The sequence below is a fragment of the Pollachius pollachius genome (assembly GCF_949987615.1).
Source record: "Pollachius pollachius genome assembly, chromosome: 1".
NCBI classification, from domain to species: domain Eukaryota; kingdom Metazoa; phylum Chordata; class Actinopteri; order Gadiformes; family Gadidae; genus Pollachius; species Pollachius pollachius.
This window is the reverse complement of record NC_136934.1, coordinates 667,523-689,375: the sequence shown is the minus strand read 5'-3', so window position 1 is coordinate 689,375 and position 21,853 is coordinate 667,523. Positions and strand designations below refer to the sequence as shown.

At 49.9% G+C, this 21,853-nt stretch overlaps 1 protein-coding gene across 1 annotated transcript; it reads right to left on the bottom strand.

The window, feature by feature from the left end:
* Positions 1 to 306: 306 nt before the first annotated feature.
* top3b (DNA topoisomerase III beta) lies at positions 307 to 21,544 on the bottom strand. Its single transcript, XM_079733185.1, has 18 exons — positions 21,298 to 21,544; positions 17,303 to 17,434; positions 17,127 to 17,233; positions 16,463 to 16,537; positions 13,134 to 13,330; positions 12,562 to 12,718; positions 12,161 to 12,274; positions 11,462 to 11,552; positions 10,391 to 10,545; positions 10,066 to 10,171; positions 8,058 to 8,204; positions 7,536 to 7,709; positions 6,887 to 7,015; positions 5,816 to 5,965; positions 5,618 to 5,718; positions 3,648 to 3,849; positions 2,888 to 3,075; positions 307 to 773 (listed from the first exon to the last, which is right to left on the bottom strand). Exons 1-18 carry the CDS (start codon positions 21,365 to 21,367, stop codon positions 495 to 497), a joined length of 2,574 nt encoding a protein of 857 aa, XP_079589311.1. The 5' UTR covers positions 21,368 to 21,544; the 3' UTR covers positions 307 to 494.
* Positions 21,545 to 21,853: the final 309 nt, after the last annotated feature.

Here is a 21,853-nt window from a genome sequence, read left to right as displayed (position 1 = left end):
TACAACGTCGAAAGCTTCGTTTATTGAAGAAAACTTTGCCCAAAGGTTGTCTTTCTTGGACGTCCTACATTGTTGGTCTTTTATTGTGTCGCTTTCTTTTTCCTTGGATTTCATATAAGGCTATACGGTGTGTTCCAGATGCCTTCATCACGGCATCCTCAACAATCATATAGGACGTTTTGGTGGGGTGCGTCAGGGTGAGGATACCCTGTTCAGGCTGTGTGTTTGTGTGTGTGTGTGTGTGTGTTGATAATAAAGCAGACAGCATCAGACTGATGACTTTAATGTTGTGATGAGGTGATCAGACCTTCACAGACACACAGCCTCTAAGGAGCGTTTCTTCATTGACGCAAATTAACAAACTAATGAGCATTTAAAGTAAATCAAGACACAGGGTTGTCTTTTGTATTAAACAAACGTGTACAAAAAGAGTGACAAGTGAAGTCCCAAAAAATAAGTTCTCATTATAAATGAGGGAGGGTAAACCGAAAGCGTTAAACAAAGTAGGCCGCCAGGGCCGCCATCTTGTCCTTGGGCTTCTTGGGGTTCCCCCGGCGCCCCCGGCCGCGCCCCCGGCCACCCCGCCGCGCCCCCCCGCGGTGCATGGGGTGCCTCATGGTGGCGTGCTTCAGCTCCACCAGGTCCTGGAACAGCGGGTCGCAGAACACGCAGCCCGTGTGCTGCGTCCCCCCCGCCGGGAGCGGCGAGCGTGTCTTGTTGAAGTCCACCGCCACCAGGGACGCCTCGCAGGCGTCACAGCTCTCTGGCGCCACCTGGGGTTAATAAATACATGGATAATAATGTAAAACACAGAGATCCCCATCAATAGAGATTTCAATACATTTTCAATCTGCTACTGCTGCCATTGCCTGCGTTGTGTGTTCTGTTTTACCTGTCCTGTTTGGGCCTCTACCAGTTTGTTATTGAGCCTCTACCAGTTTGTTATTGAGCCTCTACCTGTTTGTTAATGGCCTGGGCCCAGTTTCCCCAAAGCATCGTTCGTCTAAGGGGTTCGTGAAGTTTGTCGTATGAGCATCGTACAGTTTTCACACCGTTTCCCAAAAGCATCGTTGTGTAATGAACGTCGTGAACCCCCTTGTAGCTAACGAGGGCTCCAGGGGTACTCGTAGGGTGCTAAGAGCATTGTTACCTTAGCCTCAGTGCCGTCACCAGCTGGACATTCAGTGGTATTGGATGTGTTTCATTAAAAGAGCAATTTTGCAAAAACCCAAAAACAGTGGTTACCGCCGATATTTCTGCAGGCGTTTTTTGTTGCGATTGTTTACCATAAAGCACTAGGCGCTTCGGTGAGGTTGTGATGAAGCTCACTATTTCTTGGACCGTGTCTAGGCGGTTACGAACATCCCTGACCTTGGCGTGCACAATCGCCAAGTTGAGAGCGTGGTTTCTGCAGTGAACGTAGACTGCTGTGGGAAACTGGACGCACGCTTTCCCGCTTCCATTGCCCGCACCATCATACCCCTGGCCGGCAGTACGGGCAGGGTCTAGACCAAGCTCTCCTACTCGGGTCAATAGCCATGTCAATGCCTAGCTTCTGCGTTTGAATGATAATGAATGAATGGAATGTTGCATTTTTAATGTTTACACCAGTGCTGTCAAGCGATTAAAATATTCAATCACGATTAATCGCATTAATGTCATAGTTAACGTGCGATTAATCGCACATTTTTTTCTATTCTAAATTACCTTGATTTCGTGCTGCTAGCCTTTTAGTGCGATCAGATAGTGTTGAGAAGGACAGTAAGAAGAGAGACCCGCAGTGAATTCAACCTGGTCCACTTGACATCGGGTAGGTGCATGACAGTGGTAGGCCTACCGTAAAACTTCAATAGCCCGGGCTTTTATTTGTTTCAATCGCTGAACTTTCGAGCAAAACTCTTGCTCAGCAAAGATGGGAAATACTATAAAATTTATTATTTAAACCGGGGAGAGTCGGGAGAATTCCCGGTGGGCCGTTAATGTTTTGAGGCTGTCGGGCTGATTACTGCGGGATAACAATATTGCGTTTATAGAAGTTCCTTGCAGCGCCGTCCGGCAGCCTGAGCTGTGCGCCCGCAACCTCTCACTCGCTCAACAGACACAACACTCACACTGTCAACGTTGCAACCAAGTCGATTTTGTCTAGAGGGAGTAACTGAGCGGCCCCTCCCGAAGTGGTACAGCCCAGGTGGGCCTTGAACTGCGACCGGTCAGAAAGACGTAACAGCTAATGACAAAATTGAACTCTCGTGCAGGCTCGAACAGAGTGACACACAAACACACACACACTTTTAAGGAGTTTTTCACCCGCTCCGTATCCTTGCTCGCCCCAACAAGTTTGTGCGGCGTGCTTGTTGTTTTGTTTCCGGTGTAGATAGATCCGGTATGGTGTTGTAGTTTTCCTAACGTGACTAGTTGTTGCTAGACAGCAGGTTAAATAACTACGTTTGCCAAGCCAAAAGAGCGTTAATCGCGCAATAAAAAAATGAAAGCCGTTAAAATTGGTTTGTGTTAACGCCGTTAGTAACGCGTTAAACTGATTCTAGACTAGAGAGTGCGCCCCTATCAACAGGCTTGCTGCGTGTTTCAGATATCAGCACATTAAGCACATTAATAAATGTAGTTGTCACACAAAATATTTTTTATGGCCCCCACCTGTTGGTGAGGGCTAGGGGCTTACACATGCCAATCAGCTGAAGCTCTAACCTGTAAGATGCATCAAAGGGTGACAGCGGCGTTTCAGAATGTGGGCGGCCCAGCGGTCAACCCTCAGGCTGAGGCTGGGGGCGTGTCTACCTGCCCAAGGGGGCGTGTCTACCTGCACCAGTGGGCGTGTCTACCTGCACCCGGTGGGCGTGTCTACCTGCACCCGGTGGGCATGTCCTACCTGCACCCGGTGGGCGTGCTCGAAGAAGTGCACCAAGACGTTGCAGCTGTTGCAGGCCATCCTCCACTTGGGGGCGGAGGTGGGGTCCAGCACCAGAACCCCGCCCTCACACTCCACACACTGGCCGATGCCCAGTGACACCAGCGAGTGTTGGCAGGAGGGGTGTGTGCACTCGTTACAGCCCACCCCTGGGGGGGCACCACAGAGAGCATTACACACTGGGTACCAGGCAGTGTACTAGTACACAGTACACACAGAGTACTACAGTGTACAGTACACATTATACACAGAGTACTACAGTGTACAGTACACAGTACACACAGTGTACTACAGTATAAAGTATACACTGTGTACTACAGTATACATTATACACTGGATATCATCAGTGTACTACAGTACACAGTATACACAGTGTACTACTGTGTACTACAGTATACACTGGATACCAGGCAGTGTACTAGACATTATGACATTATTACTACAGACACTACATACATTATACAGTGTACTACAGTAAACATCAAACAGTGTATCTGATAGTGTACTACAGTGTATCTGATAGTGTACTACAGTGTATCTGATAGTGTACTACAGTGTATCTGATAGTGTACTACAGTGTATCTGATAGTGTACTACAGTGTATCTGATAGTGTACTACAGTGTATCTGATAGTGTACTACAGTGTATCTGATAGTGTACTACAGTGTATCTGATAGTGTACTACGGTGTATCTGATAGTGTACTACGGTGTATCTGATACCTTTCTTCATGTCCCTGAAGGGGGGATTACTGGAGCAGTAGGGGCACAGCGGGTAGCTCTTGCCCCGGGCCCCGGAGGTCCACAGCACCAGCTCGAAGTCGTCCAGGGGGCAGCGCAGCTCCTTGAACAGCTTGATGACGCCGTTCTGGGGCACGCTGTACGTCTCGTCACAGTGGGAACAGTGCAGCCGGCTGGGCTTGGCCTGTTGGGGGGGGGTGGTGAGCAGGCTTACAGCGGGCTTACAGCGGGCTTACAGTGGGCTTACAGCAGGCTTACATCGGGCTAACAGCAGGCTAACAGCGAGCTTACAGCAGGCTTACAGCAGGCTTACAGCGGGCTTACAGCGGGCTTAGAGCAGGTTTACAGCGGGCTTACAGTGGGCTTAGAGCAGGTTTACAGCAGGCTAACAGCGGGCTAACAGCAGGCTAACAGCAGGCTAACAGCGGGCTAACAGCAGGCTAACAGTGGCCTTAGAACAGGCTAACAGTGGGCTTACAGCAGGCTTACAGCAGTCTAACAGCAGGCTAACAGCGGGCTAACAGCCGGCTAACAGCAGGCTAACAGTGGGCTTACAGCAGGCTAACAGCGGGCTAACAGCCGGCTAACAGCAGGCTAACAGTGGGCTTAGAGCAGGCTAACAGTGGGCTTACAGCAGGCTTACAGCAGGCTAACAGCGGGCTTACAGCTAACATTTTAAATCACGATTAATTGCATAATATTGGTGAGTTAACTCACCAATATTTTTAAATCCACTCCAATTAGAGTTAAAGGAGATTGTCAAATGGAATGACACATTATCATTCATACTAAATGTACGTAATAAGCAAAAGAAGAATCTGATATGAACGTTGACATTCTGTGGGCAAAACCTTTCAAAATTAAAATAAAAAAAAATGAAAATAATGCACTGCGTCACGTAGAGTGTATGCTAATAGATGCTTAAAGCTACTACCCACAACCTGGTAACCATCCCCCCCCCTTCGTACCAGACTTAATTAGCAGCGACCTCGGGTCTCATTCAGGGTTTGTTCCTGGAGGGAGCGGCCAAACGGTAAAAGCTCTTGATGAGCAGCAAGGCCGAAGAGAACCATTCAGAACATCAGAGGGCACTTGCTACGCTAATGACCATACACACACACACACACACACACACACACACACACACACACACACACACACACGTCGTAATAATAGTGGTTTAACTATTTGTTAGATTAGTGGTGAAATCTGGTGGTTAGCCTGGAGCCATCAGGAGGCCTTTCTGTGTGCATGTTCTCCTCATGTTCTCCTCATGTTCTCCTCCTCACGTTCTTCTCTTCACGTGCTCCTAACGTTCTCCTCACGTTCTCCTCACATTCTCCTCACGTTCTCCTCACGTTCTCCTAATGTTCTCCTCACGTTCCTGTGTCAACGTGGGACTAGTCCGGAAGCTCCGGTTTCCCAGACAACACAAACACACCAGAGGACCCTCCTGCCCTGCCCTTGAGCAAGGCTCTCCAAGTGGAGCCCCCCGTCCTCACTGCTCCTCTGGGAGGCAGAGGCCCCTGAGGCATGCTGGGTACTTTATAGACACAGAGCAGAGACCCCTGAGGCATGCTGGGTACTTTATAGACACAGAGCAGAGACCCCTGAGGCATGCTGGGTACTTTATAGACACAGAGCAGAGACCCCTGAGGCATGCTGGGTACTTTATAGACACAGAGCAGAGACCCCTGAGGCATGCTGGGTACTCTATAGACACAGAGCAGAGACCCCTGAGGCATGCTGGGTACTCTATAGACACAGAGCAGAGACCCCTGAGGCATGCTGGGTACTCTATAGACACAGAGCAGAGACCCCTGAGGCATGCTGGGTACTCTATAGACACAGAGCAGAGACCCCTGAGGCATGCTGGGTACTCTATAGACACAGAGCAGAGACCCCTGAGGCATGCTGGGTACTCTATAGACACAGAGCAGTGTGACGCTCACCTGGATGTACTTCATGAAGCGGTGACACTTCCCACAGCGAGACAACGGCTTCCCACTGTCAGCCAGCGGCGAGAAGGACACCTCCATCAGCTCATCCATACCTGCACACGCACACGCATGTTACCAAGGAGCAGCAGGTACTGGAGGTCCTCCTGACCCCCTGCCCTGGACTGGCTGCAGCAGTGAGGTCTAACTTACTGCCGACAGAGTCCACAAAGTAGTGGAACTTCCTCTTGAAGATGTCCAGCGTGTGCTGCAGGACCTGCTGGTAGTCGGCCTTGCCCAAGGCGATGAGCGTCAGCTGCTTCTCCACCGCACTGCGGATGGTGGGCAGCACCAGCTCTGCATCTGGAGCCCCCGACACGGACCAGTTAACGACTTGTTAACAACTAGTTAACTACTACATCAACCATTTACCTGTCTCAATCTGGCTTGTAGCTCTTAGTACCTGTATTGTAGTTCTTTCTATCTATTAGATCTATCTACCTGTTGTTGTTCTATCTGCTATCTTGTAGTTCTTTCTTCCCGTCTTATAGTTCCATGTACGTCTGTTCTAGTTCTATGTACCTGTGTTGTAGTTCTATCCCCTGTGTTTTAGTTATCCTTACCTGTGTTGTAGTTCTTGTACCTGTGTTGTAGTTCTTCCTACCTGTGTTGCAGTTCTGTGTACCTGTGTTGTAGTTCCCTGTACCTGAGTTGTAGTTACGTGTACCTGAGTTGTATTTCCCTGTACCTGAGTTGTAGTTCTTGTACCTGTGTTGTAGTTATTCCTGCCTGTGTTGTAGTTCAGTGTACCTGAGTTGTAGTTCTTGTACCTGTGTTGTAGTTCTTCCTACCTGTGTTGAAGTTTAGTGTACCTGTGATGTAGTTCTACCTACCTGTGTGGTAGTTCTTCCTACCTGTGTTGTAGTTCACTGTACCTGAGTTGTAGTTCTTGTACCTGTGTTGCAGTTCTTCCTACCTGTGTTATAGTTCAGTGTACCTGAGTTGTAGTTCTTGTACCTGTGTTGTAGTTCTTGTACCTGTGTTGTAGTTCTTTCTACCTGTGTTGTTGTTCTGAGTACCTGAGTTGTAGCTCTTGTACCTGTGTTGTAGTTCTTCCTACCTGTGTTGTAGTTCTTGTACCTGTGTTGTTGTTCTAAGTACCTGAGTTGTAGTTCTTGTACCTGTGTTGTAGTTCTTCCTACCTGTGTTGTAGTTCTGGTACCTGTGTTGTTGTTCTGTGTACCTGAGTTGTAGTTCTTGTACCTGTGTTGTAGTTCTCCCTACCAGTCTTGTAGTAGCCATGCACCAGCACAATGCCCAGGTTGGTGGGTTTGAGCTTGCGGCCGTTCTCCACCGTGACGTAGTTCCTCTGGCAGACGTTGTTGATGTGCACGGGGATGCTAGCGTCCGTACCTGCGGACAGAGGGGGAGGGGCTTAGATCCTTCCTGAGGAAAGAGGGGGGAGGGGCTTAGATCCTCCCTGAGGACAGAGGGGGGAGGGGCTTAGATCCTCCCTGAGGACAGAGGGAGAGGGGCTTAGATCCTCCCTGAGGACAGAGGGGGGAGGGGCTTAGATCCTCCCTGAGGACAGAGGGGGAGGGGCTTAGATCATCCCTGAGGACAGAGGGGGGAGGGGCTTAGATTCTCCCTGAGGGGGGAGGGGCTTAGATTCTCCCTGAGGACGGAGGGGGGAGGGGCTTAGATTCTACCTGAGGACAGAGGGGGGAGGGGCTTCGATTCTCCCTGAGGATGGAGGGGGGAGGGGCTTAGATTCTCCCTGAGGACAGAGGGGGGAGGGGCTTAGATTCTCCCTGAGGATGGATTCAATGCACAGAGAATGAAGTCCAGGGCGACACACACACACTCACACACACACACACACACACGCACACACACACACACACACACACACACACACACACACACACAGTACCTATGCCGTGTTTCTCCATCAGGGTGATGAGCTCCGCCTCCGTCAGGTAGTCGGGGGGGCAGGTCTGCTTCTCCACCAGTTTGATCTCGTCCACCGTGAAGACGTCCCCGGGCTCGCAAGCCGGCAGAGCCTCCTCCAGGGGGACCCCCAGCCAGGGCATCACCGCCGTGTAACCTAGGAGACCCCACACACACACATCACCGCCTGTAACCTAGGAGACCCCACACACACACATCACCGCCTGTAACCTAGGAGACCCCACACACACACATCACCGCCTGTAACCTAGGAGACCCCACACACACACATCACCGCCTGTAACCTAGGAGACCCCACACACACACATCACCGCCTGTAACCTGGGAGACCACACACACACACATCACCGCCTGTAACCTGGGAGACCACACACACACACATCACCGCCTGTAGTCTGAGACTGAAAGGTTCTGCAAGGAGTGGGAGAGGGAGTCAGTGTTCTAGTGACAGACAGACAGACAGACAGACAGACAGAGAGAGGACCTGGTGAGATGAGCGTCTTGCCGCTGCAGGAGAAGGCCTCCGTCCCGATGGAGAACTCGATGGTGGTCTGAAGGTATTTACAGTCCTCGCTCACCGTGGCCATGAAGTGACGCGTGATGTACTCATACAGCCGCCAGCCGTCACTTCCTGTTGGGGGGGGGACGGTCAGGCACTGGAGGTTGAGCTAGAACTATAGCTAGAGCTAGAGCTAGAGCTAGAACTAGAACTAGAACTAGAACTAGAGCTAGAACTATAGCTAGAACTAGAACTAGAGCTAGAGCTAGAACTAGAGCTAGAGCTAGAACTAGAACTAGAACTATAGCTAGAGCTAGAACTAGAACTAGAGCTAGAACTAGAGCTAGAACTAGAACTAGAGCTAGAGCTAGAACTAGAACTAGAACTAGAGCTAGAACTAGAACTAGAACTATAGCTAGAACTAGAGCTAGAAGTAGAACTAGAGCTAGAGCTAGAGCTAGAACTAGAACTAGAACTAGAGCTAGAACTAGAACTAGAGCTAGAACTAGAACTAGAGCTAGAGCTAGAACTATAGCTAGAACTAGAACTAGAGCTAGAGCTAGAACTAGAACTAGAGCTAGAGCTAGAGCTAGAACTAGAACTAGAACTAGAGCTAGAACTAGAACTAGAGCTAGAACTAGAGCTAGAACTATAGCTAGAGCTAGAGCTAGAACTAGAGCTAGAGCTAGAGCTAGAACTAGAACTAGAGCTAGAGCTAGAGCTAGAACTAGAACTAGAACTAGAGCTAGAACTAGAACTAGAGCTAGAACTATAGCTAGAGCTAGAGCTAGAACTAGAACTAGAGCTAGAACTATAGCTAGAGCTATAACTAGAACTAGAGCTAGAACTATAGCTAGAGCTAGAGCTAGAACTAGAGCTAGAACTAGAACTAGAGCTAGAGCTAGAGCTAGAACTAGAACTAGAGCTAGAACTATAGCTAGAGCTAGAGCTAGAGCTAGAACTAGAGCTAGAGCTAGAGCTAGAACTAGAGCTAGAACTAGAACTAGAGCTAGAACTATAGCTAGAGCTAGAGCTAGAACTAGAACTAGAGCTAGAACTATAGCTAGAGCTAGAGCTAGAACTAGAGCTAGAACTAGAACTAGAGCTAGAGCAGAACTAGAACTAGAGCTAGAGCTAGAACTAGAGCTAGAGCTAGAACTATAGCTAGAGCTAGAGCTAGAACTATAGCTAGAGCTGCAGCTAGAACTATAGCTAGAGCTAGAGCTGGATCTAGAGCTGGAGCTGGAACTAGAGCTAGAACTAGAAGTAGAACTATAGCTAGAGCTAGAGCTAGAGCTAGAACTAGAACTATAGCTAGAGCTAGAACTATATCTAGAGCTGGAGCTAGAGCTAGAACTATAGCTAGAGCTAGAGCTAGAGCTAGAGCTATAGCTAGAGCTAGAACTATAGCTAGAGCTAGAGCTAGAACTATAGCTAGAGCTAGAACTATAGCTAGAGCTAGAACTATAGCTAGAGCTAGAGCTAGAACTATAGCTAGAGCTAGAACTATAGCTAGAACTAGAACTATAGCTAGAGCTAGAGCTAGAGCTAGAACTATAGCTAGAACTAGAACTAGAGCTAGAACTATAGCTAGAACTATAGCTAGAGCTATAGCTGGAGCTAGAACTATAGCTAGAGCTAGAACTATAGCTAGAGCTAGAGCTAGAACTATAGCTAGAGCTAGAACTATAGCTAGAACTAGAACTAGAGCTAGAACTATAGCTAGAGCTAGAGCTAGAGCTAGAACTATAGCTAGAGCTAGAACTAGAGCTAGAACTATAGCTAGAGCTAGAGCTAGAGCTAGAACTATAGCTAGAACTAGAACTAGAGCTAGAACTATAGCTAGAGCTGGAGCTAGAGCTAGAACTATAGCTAGAACTAGAACTAGAGCTAGAACTATAGCTAGAACTATAGCTAGAGCTAGAGCTGGAGCTAGAACTATAGCTAGAGCTAGAGCTACAGACACCGCTGTCCCAGGTGGGCATCTCCTCACCCAGCTCTGCCTCGGACGCAGCCCTCATGGGGGTGATGGGGGGGTGGTCTCCAGCATCAGAACCCTTCCTTGGCCGGTTCAGACCCGCCGCCAGCAGGGCCTTCGCCTGAGGAAGAACACAGGACGGCACTTAAAGGGAGGAGGAGAAGGAGGAGGAGGAGAGAACAGGAGGAGGAGGAGGAGGAGAGAACAGGAGGAGGAGAGAACAGGAGGAGGAGGAGGAGGAGGAGAGAACAGGAGGAGGAGGAGAGAACGAGGAGAGAAGAGGAGCAGGAGGAGGGGAGAACAGGAGGAGGAGGAGGAGGAGGGGAGGAGGGACCCTGACCTCCTGGGCCCACATGGGGTTGGTGGTCTGCTGGAGCAGGACCTCCCTGAGGTCAAAGTTCTCGTGGTAATGGTTGGTCTCAGTTCGGGGGTAGCTGATGTATCCCTGGGTGTAGAGCCGCTCCGCGATCTGCATGGTGTGCTGCGGCCCCATGCCTGGAACACCATCCATCATGTTACTGGACATTCAGTGTGTTAGGAAACATGCTACTAAACATATCGCTAAAGGTGTTATTAGACATGCTACTAAACATGTTAAGACCAGTTGTTTATCGACAACAGGAGGCTGAGTGGTCTTAAGGCTAAGTGGTCTTAAGGCTGAGTGGTCTTAAGGCTGAGTGGTCTTAAGGCTGGGGGGTCTTAAGGCTGAGTGGTCTTAAGGCTGAGTGGGTCTTAAGGCTGAGGGGGTCTAAAGGCTGAGTGGTCTTAAGGCTGAGTGGTCTTAAGGCTGAGTGGTCTTAAGGCTGAGTGGTCTTAAGGCTGAGGGGGTCTTAAGGCTGGGGGGTCTTAAGGCTGGGGGGTCTTAAGGCTGAGTGGGTCTTAAGGCTGAGTGGTCTTAAGGCTGAGTGGTCTTAAGGCTGAGTGGTCTTAAGGCTGAGTGGTCTTAAGGCTGGGGGGTCTTAAGGCTGGGGGGTCTTAAGGCTGGGGGGTCTTAAGGCTGAGTGGGTCTTAAGGCTGAGTGGGTCTTAAGGCTGAGTGGTCTTAAGGCTGAGTGGGTCTTAAGGCTGAGTGGTCTTAAGGCTGGGGGGTCTTAAGGCTGGGGGGTCTTAAGGCTGAGTGGGTCTTAAGGCTGAGTGGTCTTAAGGCTGAGTGGGTCTTAAGGCTGAGTGGTCTTAAGGCTGGGGGGTCTTAAGGCTGGAGGGTCTTAAGGCTGAGTGGGTCTTAAGGCTGAGTGGTCTTAAGGCTGAGTGGTCTTAAGGCTGGGGGGTCTTAAGGCTGGGGGGTCTTAAGGCTGAGGGGGTCTTAAGGCTGGGGGGGTCTTAAGGCTGGGGGGTCTTAAGGCTGAGTGGTCTTAAGGCTGGGGGGTCTTAAGGCTGGGGGGGGGGGGGGTTAGGGTTAGTGGTCTGCTTACCCAGAGAGGAGCTGGCTACTCGAAGCATCTCCACCGTGTTCAGGGCCAGGGGCCTCTGCTTAGCCTTCTCCTTCTTACTCACTGACTCTACCTGCAGGGGCCACATGGAACAGACTGACCGACAGGGGCCACATGGAACAGACTGACCTACAGGGGCCACATGGAACAGACTGACCTACAGGGGCCACATGGAACAGACTGACCTACAGGGGCCAAATGGAACAGACTGACCTACAGGGGCCACATGGAACAGACTGACCTACAGGGGCCACATGGAACAGACTGACCTACAGGGGCCACATAGAACAGACTGACCTACAGGGGCCACATGGAACAGACTGACCGACAGGGGCCACATGGAACAGACTGACCTACAGGGGCCACATGGAACAGACTGACCTACAGGGGCCACATGGAACAGACTGACCTACAGGGGCCACATGGAACAGACTGACCTACAGGGGCCACATGGAACAGACTGACCGACAGGGGCCACATGGAACAGACTGACCTACAGGGGCCACATGGAACAGACTGACCTACAGGGGCCACATGGAACAGACTGACCGACAGGGGCCACATGGAACAGACTGACCTACAGGGGCCACATGGAACAGACTGACCTACAGGGGCCACATGGAACAGACTGACCTACAGGGGCCACGTGTGGAGGTAGATAGTGTTTGTGCGTCCTCTCACCCGGGCCTCCCTGGAAGTCTTGGCCAGGTTCACAAACATCTGGCCCACCTCCCGGTCGAAGACCCGCACCCGATCCCAGTCCAGCGTCAGAGGGCCGTCCTTCCCTTTGAACACCTGCAGAATCAAACACACCCGTCACACACCTGCAGAATCAAACGCACCCGTCACACACCTGCAGAATCAAACGCACCCGTCACACACCTGCAGAATCAAACGCACCCGTCACACACCTGCAGAATCAAACGCATCCGTCACACACCTGCAGAATCACACGCACCTGTCACACACCTGCAGAATCAAACGCACCCGTCACACACCTGCAGAATCAAACGCACCCGTCACACACCTGCAGAATCAAACGCACCCGTCACACACCTGCAGAATCACATCTGAGGTCCTACCTTGGCCTGGATGACCCAGTAGGTCTCGGGTTTGAAGGACTGGATCTTGTCGTGTCTCTCCACACAGAAGCCCAGGGTCGGGGTCTGGCAGGGCCCGAAGGAGATCAGGGAGGAGTCCAGGTTTCCATATTTACCCTGGAAGTACTTAGTCTGGAACCTGATGTCAATCACACAGGAAGACAGGGAAAGTCTGTAAATGAGCAGCTAACAGCTAACAGCTAACAGCAGACCTGGTGAGGTATCAGGTAGTTTGGGCTAGCGGTGAGGAGCTAACACCTGGTGAGGTATCAGGTAGTTTGGGCTAGTGCTAAGGAGCTAACACCTGGTGAGGTATCAGGTAGTTTGGGCTAGCGGTGAGGAGCTAACACCTGGTGAGGTATCAGGTAGTTTGGGCTAGCGGTGAGGAGCTAACACCTGGTGAGGTATCAGGTAGTTTGGGCTAGCGGTGAGTAGCTAACACCTGGTGAGGTATCAGGTAGTTTGGGCTAGGAGCTAGTAGTGGTGAGGAGCTATCACCTGGTGAGGTATCAGGTAGTTTGGGCTAGGAGCTAGTAGTGGTGAGGAGCTATCACCTGGTGAAGGCGCAGCCGATGCGGAGGTCCAGCTCCTGCCGGGCGTCCACGGCCAGTGCCTCGTTGCGGTTGGGCTCCCCCAGCTGGCTCATGGCCTTCCAGATGTCTGTGTCGGTGATGGAGCTGAACTTGGCCCGGAACACCGTCTGCTCTCGGCCGCGCGGCGCGTTCATCGCCGGCTCGATGGCATCCAGGACCTGCGGCGACCGGAGAGACGGGGAGGAGCGGTGAGCTGCTAGTCCGCTACTGGACCTGAGGGGTCAGGGGTCCGCTGAGGGTCAGAGGTCAGCCGCTCTGCTGAGGGGTCAGGGGTCCGCTGAGGGGTCAGAGGTCAGCTGCTCTGCTGAGGGGTCAGAGGTCAGCCGCTCTGCTGAGGGGTAAGAGGTCGTCTGATGGGTCAGAGGTCAGCTGCTCTGCTGAGGGGTCAGAGGTCAGCCGCTCTGCTGAGGGGTCAGAGGTCGGCTGAGGGGTCAGAGGTCGGCCGCTCTGCTGAGGGGTCAGAGGTCGGCCGCTCTGCTGAGGGGTCAGACGTCGGCCGCTCTGCTGAGGGGTCAGACGTCGGCCGCTCTGCTGAGGGGTCAGAGGTCGGCTGAGGGGTCAGAGGTTGACTGCTCAGGATGAGGAGAACAGAGAAATAAAATATATATATACAGAAATACAAGAATACACATCCAACGAAGAAAAATATGCACATATATAAACTGGGTACACAGTAGGGGTGTGAATGGTTACAAAAAATTGTAAACGGTTACACGACCCCTATTTTTCGTGTATACGGTTAACCGTTTTTTTATTAATTAATGATTTTTTCTTTTTTTTTTAAAGTGGACCACAGTCGCGCTATAGGGGAATTATTTGTTTATCAACAAGACGGACGCGCGCGCAGAATGATCGCAAAAAGTAAATTAGTTTGACCGGTTGCCATGGTTTTCTCCGTGTGGTTAATTTGCAGTTGCGGCATTAATTAGCGATGTTGTCAGCTTACTGTTACATTAAACTGTAACCAGAAAACGCAGTTATATGCTATAGACCCTATAGTATAATATAGTATAGTATAGTAGTAGTCGCGATTCCCATTGAAACGAATGGCGCAGTGATTATTCTTCAAAACGAGAGCTGGTAAATTGTGAAAAATGAATTAAACTGTAATCAAAAAACGCGGTTATATGCTATAGACCAGGGGTTTTCAAAGTATGAGAGAGTGAGCCCCCCCTCAGAGAACAAATTTCAGCTGAGCCCCCCCCCATTTTTTTTTTCTAAATCCCTTTGTTTTGAAAGATCTTTTAATTATTTTACACATTTTAAACATCTCTGATCATATTTTAAACATCTCTGATCATATCTTTTTAAAACATTTTAAACATTTTTGAAACATTTTAAACATATTTTTGAAACATTCTAAACATCTTTGTGTGTTTTTAAACACATTTCTTAACACATTTTAACATCTTTATCTAAGCATGTTTTCGCTTAACGTTTTTGAAATACATTCGAACATCTTAATCTGTAAACTGCCAGTTTAGCCTCCTTTTAGCTCACCTCTACTTCAGTGGATGAATGAGTTTGCGTAGTGTTGGGAAAAACGGTCTGTCTAGTTACTGGACCAGATGAAATGAGACGGAGAGGTAATAAAGTCTATCGGCACGAGGACCTTGGATTTATTAAGTAAAGTGGCAACGGTTATACAGAGTCATAAGCGTGAGAAATCGAATATGTCTAAGTCCCTAATCAGCGCTGATGGTTCGTCCGGAGCTTCGCCTCCGTGGAAGGTCTGCTTCGGAAGAAGGTGAAGAGTCTCAGAGTGATACAGTCTTATGCTGTATCTCCTCGTGATGAGGTGTGTGCGTTTGAGATGTGTGTGGTTCTGTGTGTTTTTACTTGACCTTGGTTCCCAGGCACTAGTGTATGCATGTATATCTTCTTGTGTTCCTCCTTACGGGGGAGAGCTTCAGAGCATCACCCGTTGTGGTCCTCCCGTCCTTGAGGATGACTGGTGCATTGTCTGAGTGTCTACCATCTGCCGGGAGGAGATAGGGAGATATGGGGCCCTGGCTCCGGCCCTGACCTGACTATATTCTCATGTATGTGTTATGTGTTAAAAGTTGACTATATTATAAGGTGACTGCCATGTGATGTGCTCATTAAGCTAGGGTAGGAGTTAGCTATATTTATAATGTACATGTGATGTGCTCAGCAGGTTATTTTGCCCCAACAGTAGCTGTGTTCGAAATCGTTCCCCATCACGGACATAGTGCACTATATAGGGTGCTCGCCATTTTGTAGTGGTGTTCGAATTCTCAGTGGTAAATTTCACGCACTATAAAGTGGACTTAAAATACCCCAAATTTGAGTGAACATACGATGTTACCTACATGTTACTCCCGTATACCACAATGTAATGCGGTCGTGTTTTTCCGGAGGAGAAGAAGAAGCTGAATAATAACGAAAACGAATACATTTAATGATGGAGTCTCCGGCTTTCGTTAAGAAATGTCAACAATTTATTTGGAATTTAACATAGAAAATGTAACTGTTAACTGCTGTTCTAAATTAATAAAAAAAACCTTGATCAACGTCAATTCAACATCAATACAACCCCAAGCTTTGCTCGTGGGTGCCTTTTCCTATGGGCGCATCTGTCTGCGTTACACAAATACCCGGCGCATTTACTGACGCAAATGACGTTCAGCGTAGTGTCCGAATTCTCGTTTGTTCGTTCCCTATATAGAGCACTATATCATGAACACTATATAGGGAATAATGAGTGAGTGAATAGGGAACGATTTCGAACACAGCGCGTCTTCGTCTTTGTGTTCTGTTTCTTTTTCTGGTTTATTTTTTTCTCACGTCGCGCCCCCCCTGAAGAACTCTGGCGCCCCCCAGGGGAGGCGCGCCTCACAGTTTGAAAACCACTGCTATAGACCCTACAGTATCTGTGGTATAAAAGGGACGCATTTCGAATTATAAATATGTAAACTTTATGTTGAAAGTATAAACTGTCGCGATTCCCATTGAAACGAATGGCGCGGTGATTATTATTTATTTTTTACGGTTTTCGTTTACAGATTATGATTATGATATATGATTTACTAACCTGTTACACGTGTACACGTACACGTGTACGTTACCTAGTAAACAGATAATCTAGTTGTTAAACATGCATCTATTAGTTAAATACATTTATTCATTGTGTAATTTTTTAAGTTATTTGAATACATCGATTAAATACGTATATATTATTTTGAATCGTTTTTGCATTATTTAAAATAATGCAAAATAATCTTGATTTATCTATGCACGGCGGGATGCATGTGTAAAAAACAACTCACCTCAAAACAGATGTTCTCTCCTTCCTTGTCGCAGTCCAACCAAAGAACGACGTAGTCGCAGCCTCTGGCCTCCACCTGTTAACAAACACACCTTAGGACTACAGCTGCTACACCCACTAACCAACCCGCACGTCACACTAACCAACCCGCACGTCACACTAACCAACCCACACGTCACACTAACCAACGCGCACCGTCACACTAACCAACCCACACGTCACACTAACCAACCCACACACTAACGAACCCGCACCGTCACACTAACTAACCCGCATGTCACACTAACCAACCCGCACCATCACACTAACTAACCCGCACCATCACACTAACCAACCCGCACCATCACACTAACCAACCCGCACCATCACAGTAACCAGCAGCACCATCACACTAACCAACCCGCACACTAACCAACCCACTCCATCACACTAACCAGCAGCACCATCACACTAACCAGCAGCACCATCACACTAACCAACCCGCACCATCACACTAACCAACCCGCACCATCACACTAACCAACCCACACACTAACCAACCCACTCCAGCACACTAACCAGCAGCACCATCACACTAACCAGCAGCACCATCACACTAACCAACCCGCACCATCACACTAACCAACCCGCACCATCACACTAACCAGCAGCCCCATCACACTAACCTGGAGGAACTTGACCATGTTCAGCTTGGGGTTGGCCTCCTTCTTCTCGGTGGGGGCCTGGCTGAACAGCTCCGCCGGGTCCACCTTGTCCCAGTTGTTGTACTTCCCTGTGTGGGGGGGGGCACAGCGTCAGGGGGGGCGGGGTCACACCGAGGGAGACGGGTGGGGGGGCTCACCGATGAAGTCCAGGCTCAGCACGTGGCCGCAGACCGAGGTCATCTTGAAGCGCGCCGCCTGGCCCTGGAAGCTGCCCTGGTAGTGGTGGACGGAGCACGCTCCGTTCAGCCCCTTGTGGCTCGAACAACTCCCTGGAAGACGAGAGGACGGGTGAGCCCAGCGAACCCCCTCGCCCCTCACCCCTCACCCCTCACCCACTCACCCCTCACCCCCTCACCCCTCACTCACTCACCCCTCACCCCTCACCCACTCACCCCTCACCCACTCACCCCCTCAATCACTCACCCCTCACTCACTCCCCCCCTCACCCTCTCACCCTCTCACCCTCTCACCCCCTCACCCCCTCACCCTCTCACCCCCTCACCCCCTCACCCTAACCCTCACCCCCTCACCCCCTCACCCTCTCACCCTCTCACCCCCTCACCCTCTCACCCTCTCACCCCCTCACCCCCTCACCCAGCACGCTGAAGACAAATGTCCTCCATTGTTGAAGAGGTTCCAGATGAACTCGGGTTTCCTCACCAGTTCTTGCTAAGTGGGCTCGAGTCTGGAGGCTAAGTGGCTAGCAGGGCTAAATGCTACGCCGTGATGTCCTGCCAAATGAATCACTCATCGCCCAAGGCTAAATGCTAATGGAGATACCCTGATTGTGATGCTAATGAGCGGGTTGCTAATGCCCACCCCCACCTTCTGAAAAAAGGTTCCACTCATGGCTGGACCTCGACGGAGAAGACCCAACGCTGACGTCAAGAGACGTCACCTCACAGCACAGGCCCCGTGGAACCAGGAGATAAATAGGGTGGAGACCAGCATGGAGACCCCACTACGCCTCCACCAGCCCCAGGGACCCCCAGCACCGGACCGCCTCCACCAGCCCCAGGGACCCCCAGCACCGGACCGCCACCACCAGCCCCAGGGACCCCCAGCACCGGACCACCTCCTCCAGCCCCAGGGACCCCCAGCACCGGACCGCCACCACCAGCCCCAGGGACCCCCAGCACCGGACCACCTCCTCCAGCCCCAGACTCATGGACAACATCCAGGTAACGGCTTCACGGAGGAGGAGCTGGGGTTACGGAGTGGAGGCTGTAAGGTAGGGGGATGTGGAGGTGGTGATGGTGGTGGGTGTGGTTAAGGTGGTGGGTGTGGTGATGGTGGTGGGTGTGGTGATGGTGGTGGGTGTGGTTAAGGTGGTGGGTGTGGTTAAGGTGGTGGGTGTGGTGATGTGTAGTGCTGGCATGTTTACAGTATAACATATCAGTGACTTGTAACAGAGACAGAACGGTGCTTTGTTTGGTTGCTCCTATGTTAGTGACGCTAAAGTAGCTCCTATGCTAGTGACGCTAAAGTAGCTGCTATGCTAGTGACGCTAAAGTAGCTCCTATGCTTGTGACGCTAAAGTAGCTCCTATCCTAGTGACGCTAAAGTAGCTCCTATGCTAGTGACGCTAAAGTAGCTCCTATGCTAGGGTTAGGGTTAGCTCATGATGCTATATACAATATGTTCAATATGACAGCGTATGGGACAACATTGACAGCGAGGGTTTAAAGTGCGATCTGCCTCATAATTTTGAAGCGGTATTTCTGGCCCCTCCTACCCACTTGGTTGCCTGGTTGAGGAACCGCTAAAACCTTCCCCCTGGTAGTTTAACACCTTCCTCCCCTGGTAGTTTAACACCTTCCTCCCCTGGTAGTTTAACACCTTCCTCTAGGTAGTTTAACACCTTCCTCCCCTGGTAGTATAACACCTTCCTCCCCTGGTAGTTTAACACCTTCCTCTAGGTAGTTTAACACCTTCCTCCCCTGGTAGTATAACACCTTCCTCCCCTGGTAGTTTAACACCTTCCCCCTGGTAGTTTAACACCTTCCTCCCCTGGTAGTTTAACACCTTCCTCCCCTGGTAGTTTAACACCTTCCTCTAGGTAGTTTAACACCTTCCTCCCCTGGTAGTTTAGCCCCTGACTGCGGTAGTTTAACCCCCCCCCCCCCCCCCCCCCCCCCCCCCCGTCGTGTTCCCAGCTCTTCGTGCTGTGTGTGTTTGCGCTGCACCAGAGCCTAGCCATGCCTCTGGGCAGTCAATGCATGGACGAGTCCTACTGCAGCCTGCCCGACTACTACGGCCAGCTCATCAACCTGCCGCACCGCATCAACGAGAGGAGCATCGCTTCCTGGAGCTACGTGTGAGGACCACACTGCAACGCTACTATACCAACCATCACTATAGCAACCAGCACTATAGAAACCAGCACTAAACTAACCAGCACTATAGCAACCAGCACTGTAGCAACCAGCACTACACTAACCAGCACTATAGAAACCAGCACTGTAGCAACCAGCACTACACTTACCAGCACTATAGCAACCAGCACTGTAGCAACCAGCACTACACTAACCAGCACTATAGAAACCAGCACTGTAGCAACCAGCACTACACCAACCAGCACTATAGCAACCAGCACTATAGCATATCCTGAATTGTTAATTGGTTATTAACTGGTTGTTAATTGGTTGCTAACGGATCATTAACGGATTCTCTCCACAGGGAGAACATTGACCTGGACCGGATCCCCCGGATCATTCACGAGGCCTTCTGCCACACCAGCCACTCCTGTCAGGGCGTAGAGGGGCCGTCCAGCCTGGAGACTATCCCCATCTCCCTGAGGGTCCCAGTCCTGAAGAGGAACCCCGCCTGCTTCCCCAGGGCCAGCTACTCCCTGGAATACGAGTCCATCAACATCGCCTGCATCTGCGCCGTGTCCCGGAGCAGCTGATGGCCGCAGCGGCGCAGCGACACGATAAACGATGAATCAATGATGGAAACACCCACTTAACAAAGGCCCTCCCTTCTAGGGAGGCCCAGACACACCTTCCCTTACAGTAGACAGCCGAGCGGTCCTGGTGACGGAGGTCCAGCACCAGGGCTACGGTCACACCGCCTTCACTTTAGACACTGATAGAACTATACCTGCGTTTTGTGCAAAATGAAATAAAATTACATTTTAACAGTGAAATGTGTGCAGTAGCTACTACTCTTGAAATTATACTATACATATTAGTGTGTATATAATACTAATAAATAAATGTATATGTATGTTGGATATTATACTTTATATATAATATATGAAGTTGACTGATGAGAATAAATTTAGTAGCAACTAGCGGGGAGATACCGACTGAATACCCCCTTCACCCCTCTTCTTTCATGGACTACGGTGGCCTGTACGGGTTTATATTGATTACGGTCAGTACCAGTATAAGTACCACTTTTTGTTGTATGTATTGATCATTCATCTCAAAAACAGCCGGCACTAAGAGCCAATGTTGACCCGCACTGCGGTACGCGCTGTTTCTGAAAGAGCGATACTTTGAGTTATCGAACAGGGAAACAACCTTATACCTAACTTCTCTAAACATGGATCTATTAAAGAATGCACACCGACTTCTTCATAGGCTATACATCAGGGGCGCCCCAGTGATCGATGAAGCACTGACAGTAACCCAAAAGTGTGTGTGGCTGCATGGAGCTGATCCTGAGTAGGTTCAGCAGACGGTTAGGTTGAAATAGACATCTGAGAGGGTGAAGATTCTCAAATGCATAGAAGTTATAACTCATTATAACGCTCATTATAACGCTCCTACACAACGTTTGAAAAAAATGCGTTCCCTCTAGAGGAGTTTGTCCGTTCTGGGCTACAGTAGAATCATGGAGTCCTCCTTGGAAGAGGACCCGCGCCTATATAGATATGAAGAGCTCATTCTAAGGTAAAAAAAAAACAATAACATTATTATGTTCTAGGTATTATACACTAATAATAACATACTTAACATACTTATTATGTTCTATTCCAGCCTAGTCCGTTGTGATGGATCTACTGACTCTACCTTTAAACCCCACATTAGAACGTGTTGCTGATGCTGCGGCTGTCCTCTTTCTATGAACTAAATTTAAAAGATATATGATATACTACACTGATGATATAAGACTCGACACCCACCTTTGGAGAGGATTTTGGCGATGGAGAGAGCCAAAGAGGGCTTCTCCGCGACCATCAGCACCGTCCTCATGGTCACAGAGATAATGAAGCACCAGGACGGACCGACACTCAAACACCAGGTCACCGCTTAGTGTCCAGATGAAGCACCAGGACGGACCGACACTCAAACACCAGCTCACCGCTTAGTGTCCAGATGAAGCACCAGGACGGACCGACACTCAAACACCAGGTCACCGCTTTGTTTTCATGTTTGAAGCTTCAACACATTGACGTAGAAGGTCTTCCTCTGTGGTTTCAAGTCTAACGGCTGTGTGCCCGCAGCGCCCCCCTGCGGCCCGGACCACCACTACAGGAGAGACGCTGATCCACCGGGAGGTTCTTATCGATCAGTTTGAGGTTCGGATCCACCGGTTTGAGGTTATTATCCACAGGGAGATTCTGATCCACCTGGAGGTTCTGATCCAGACAAGACAATCCACCGGGAGATTCTGATCCACCGGGACCACTTGGTCTTCTGTTTGGAAGTAGAAGTTCAGTTAATTTTTATACATATACA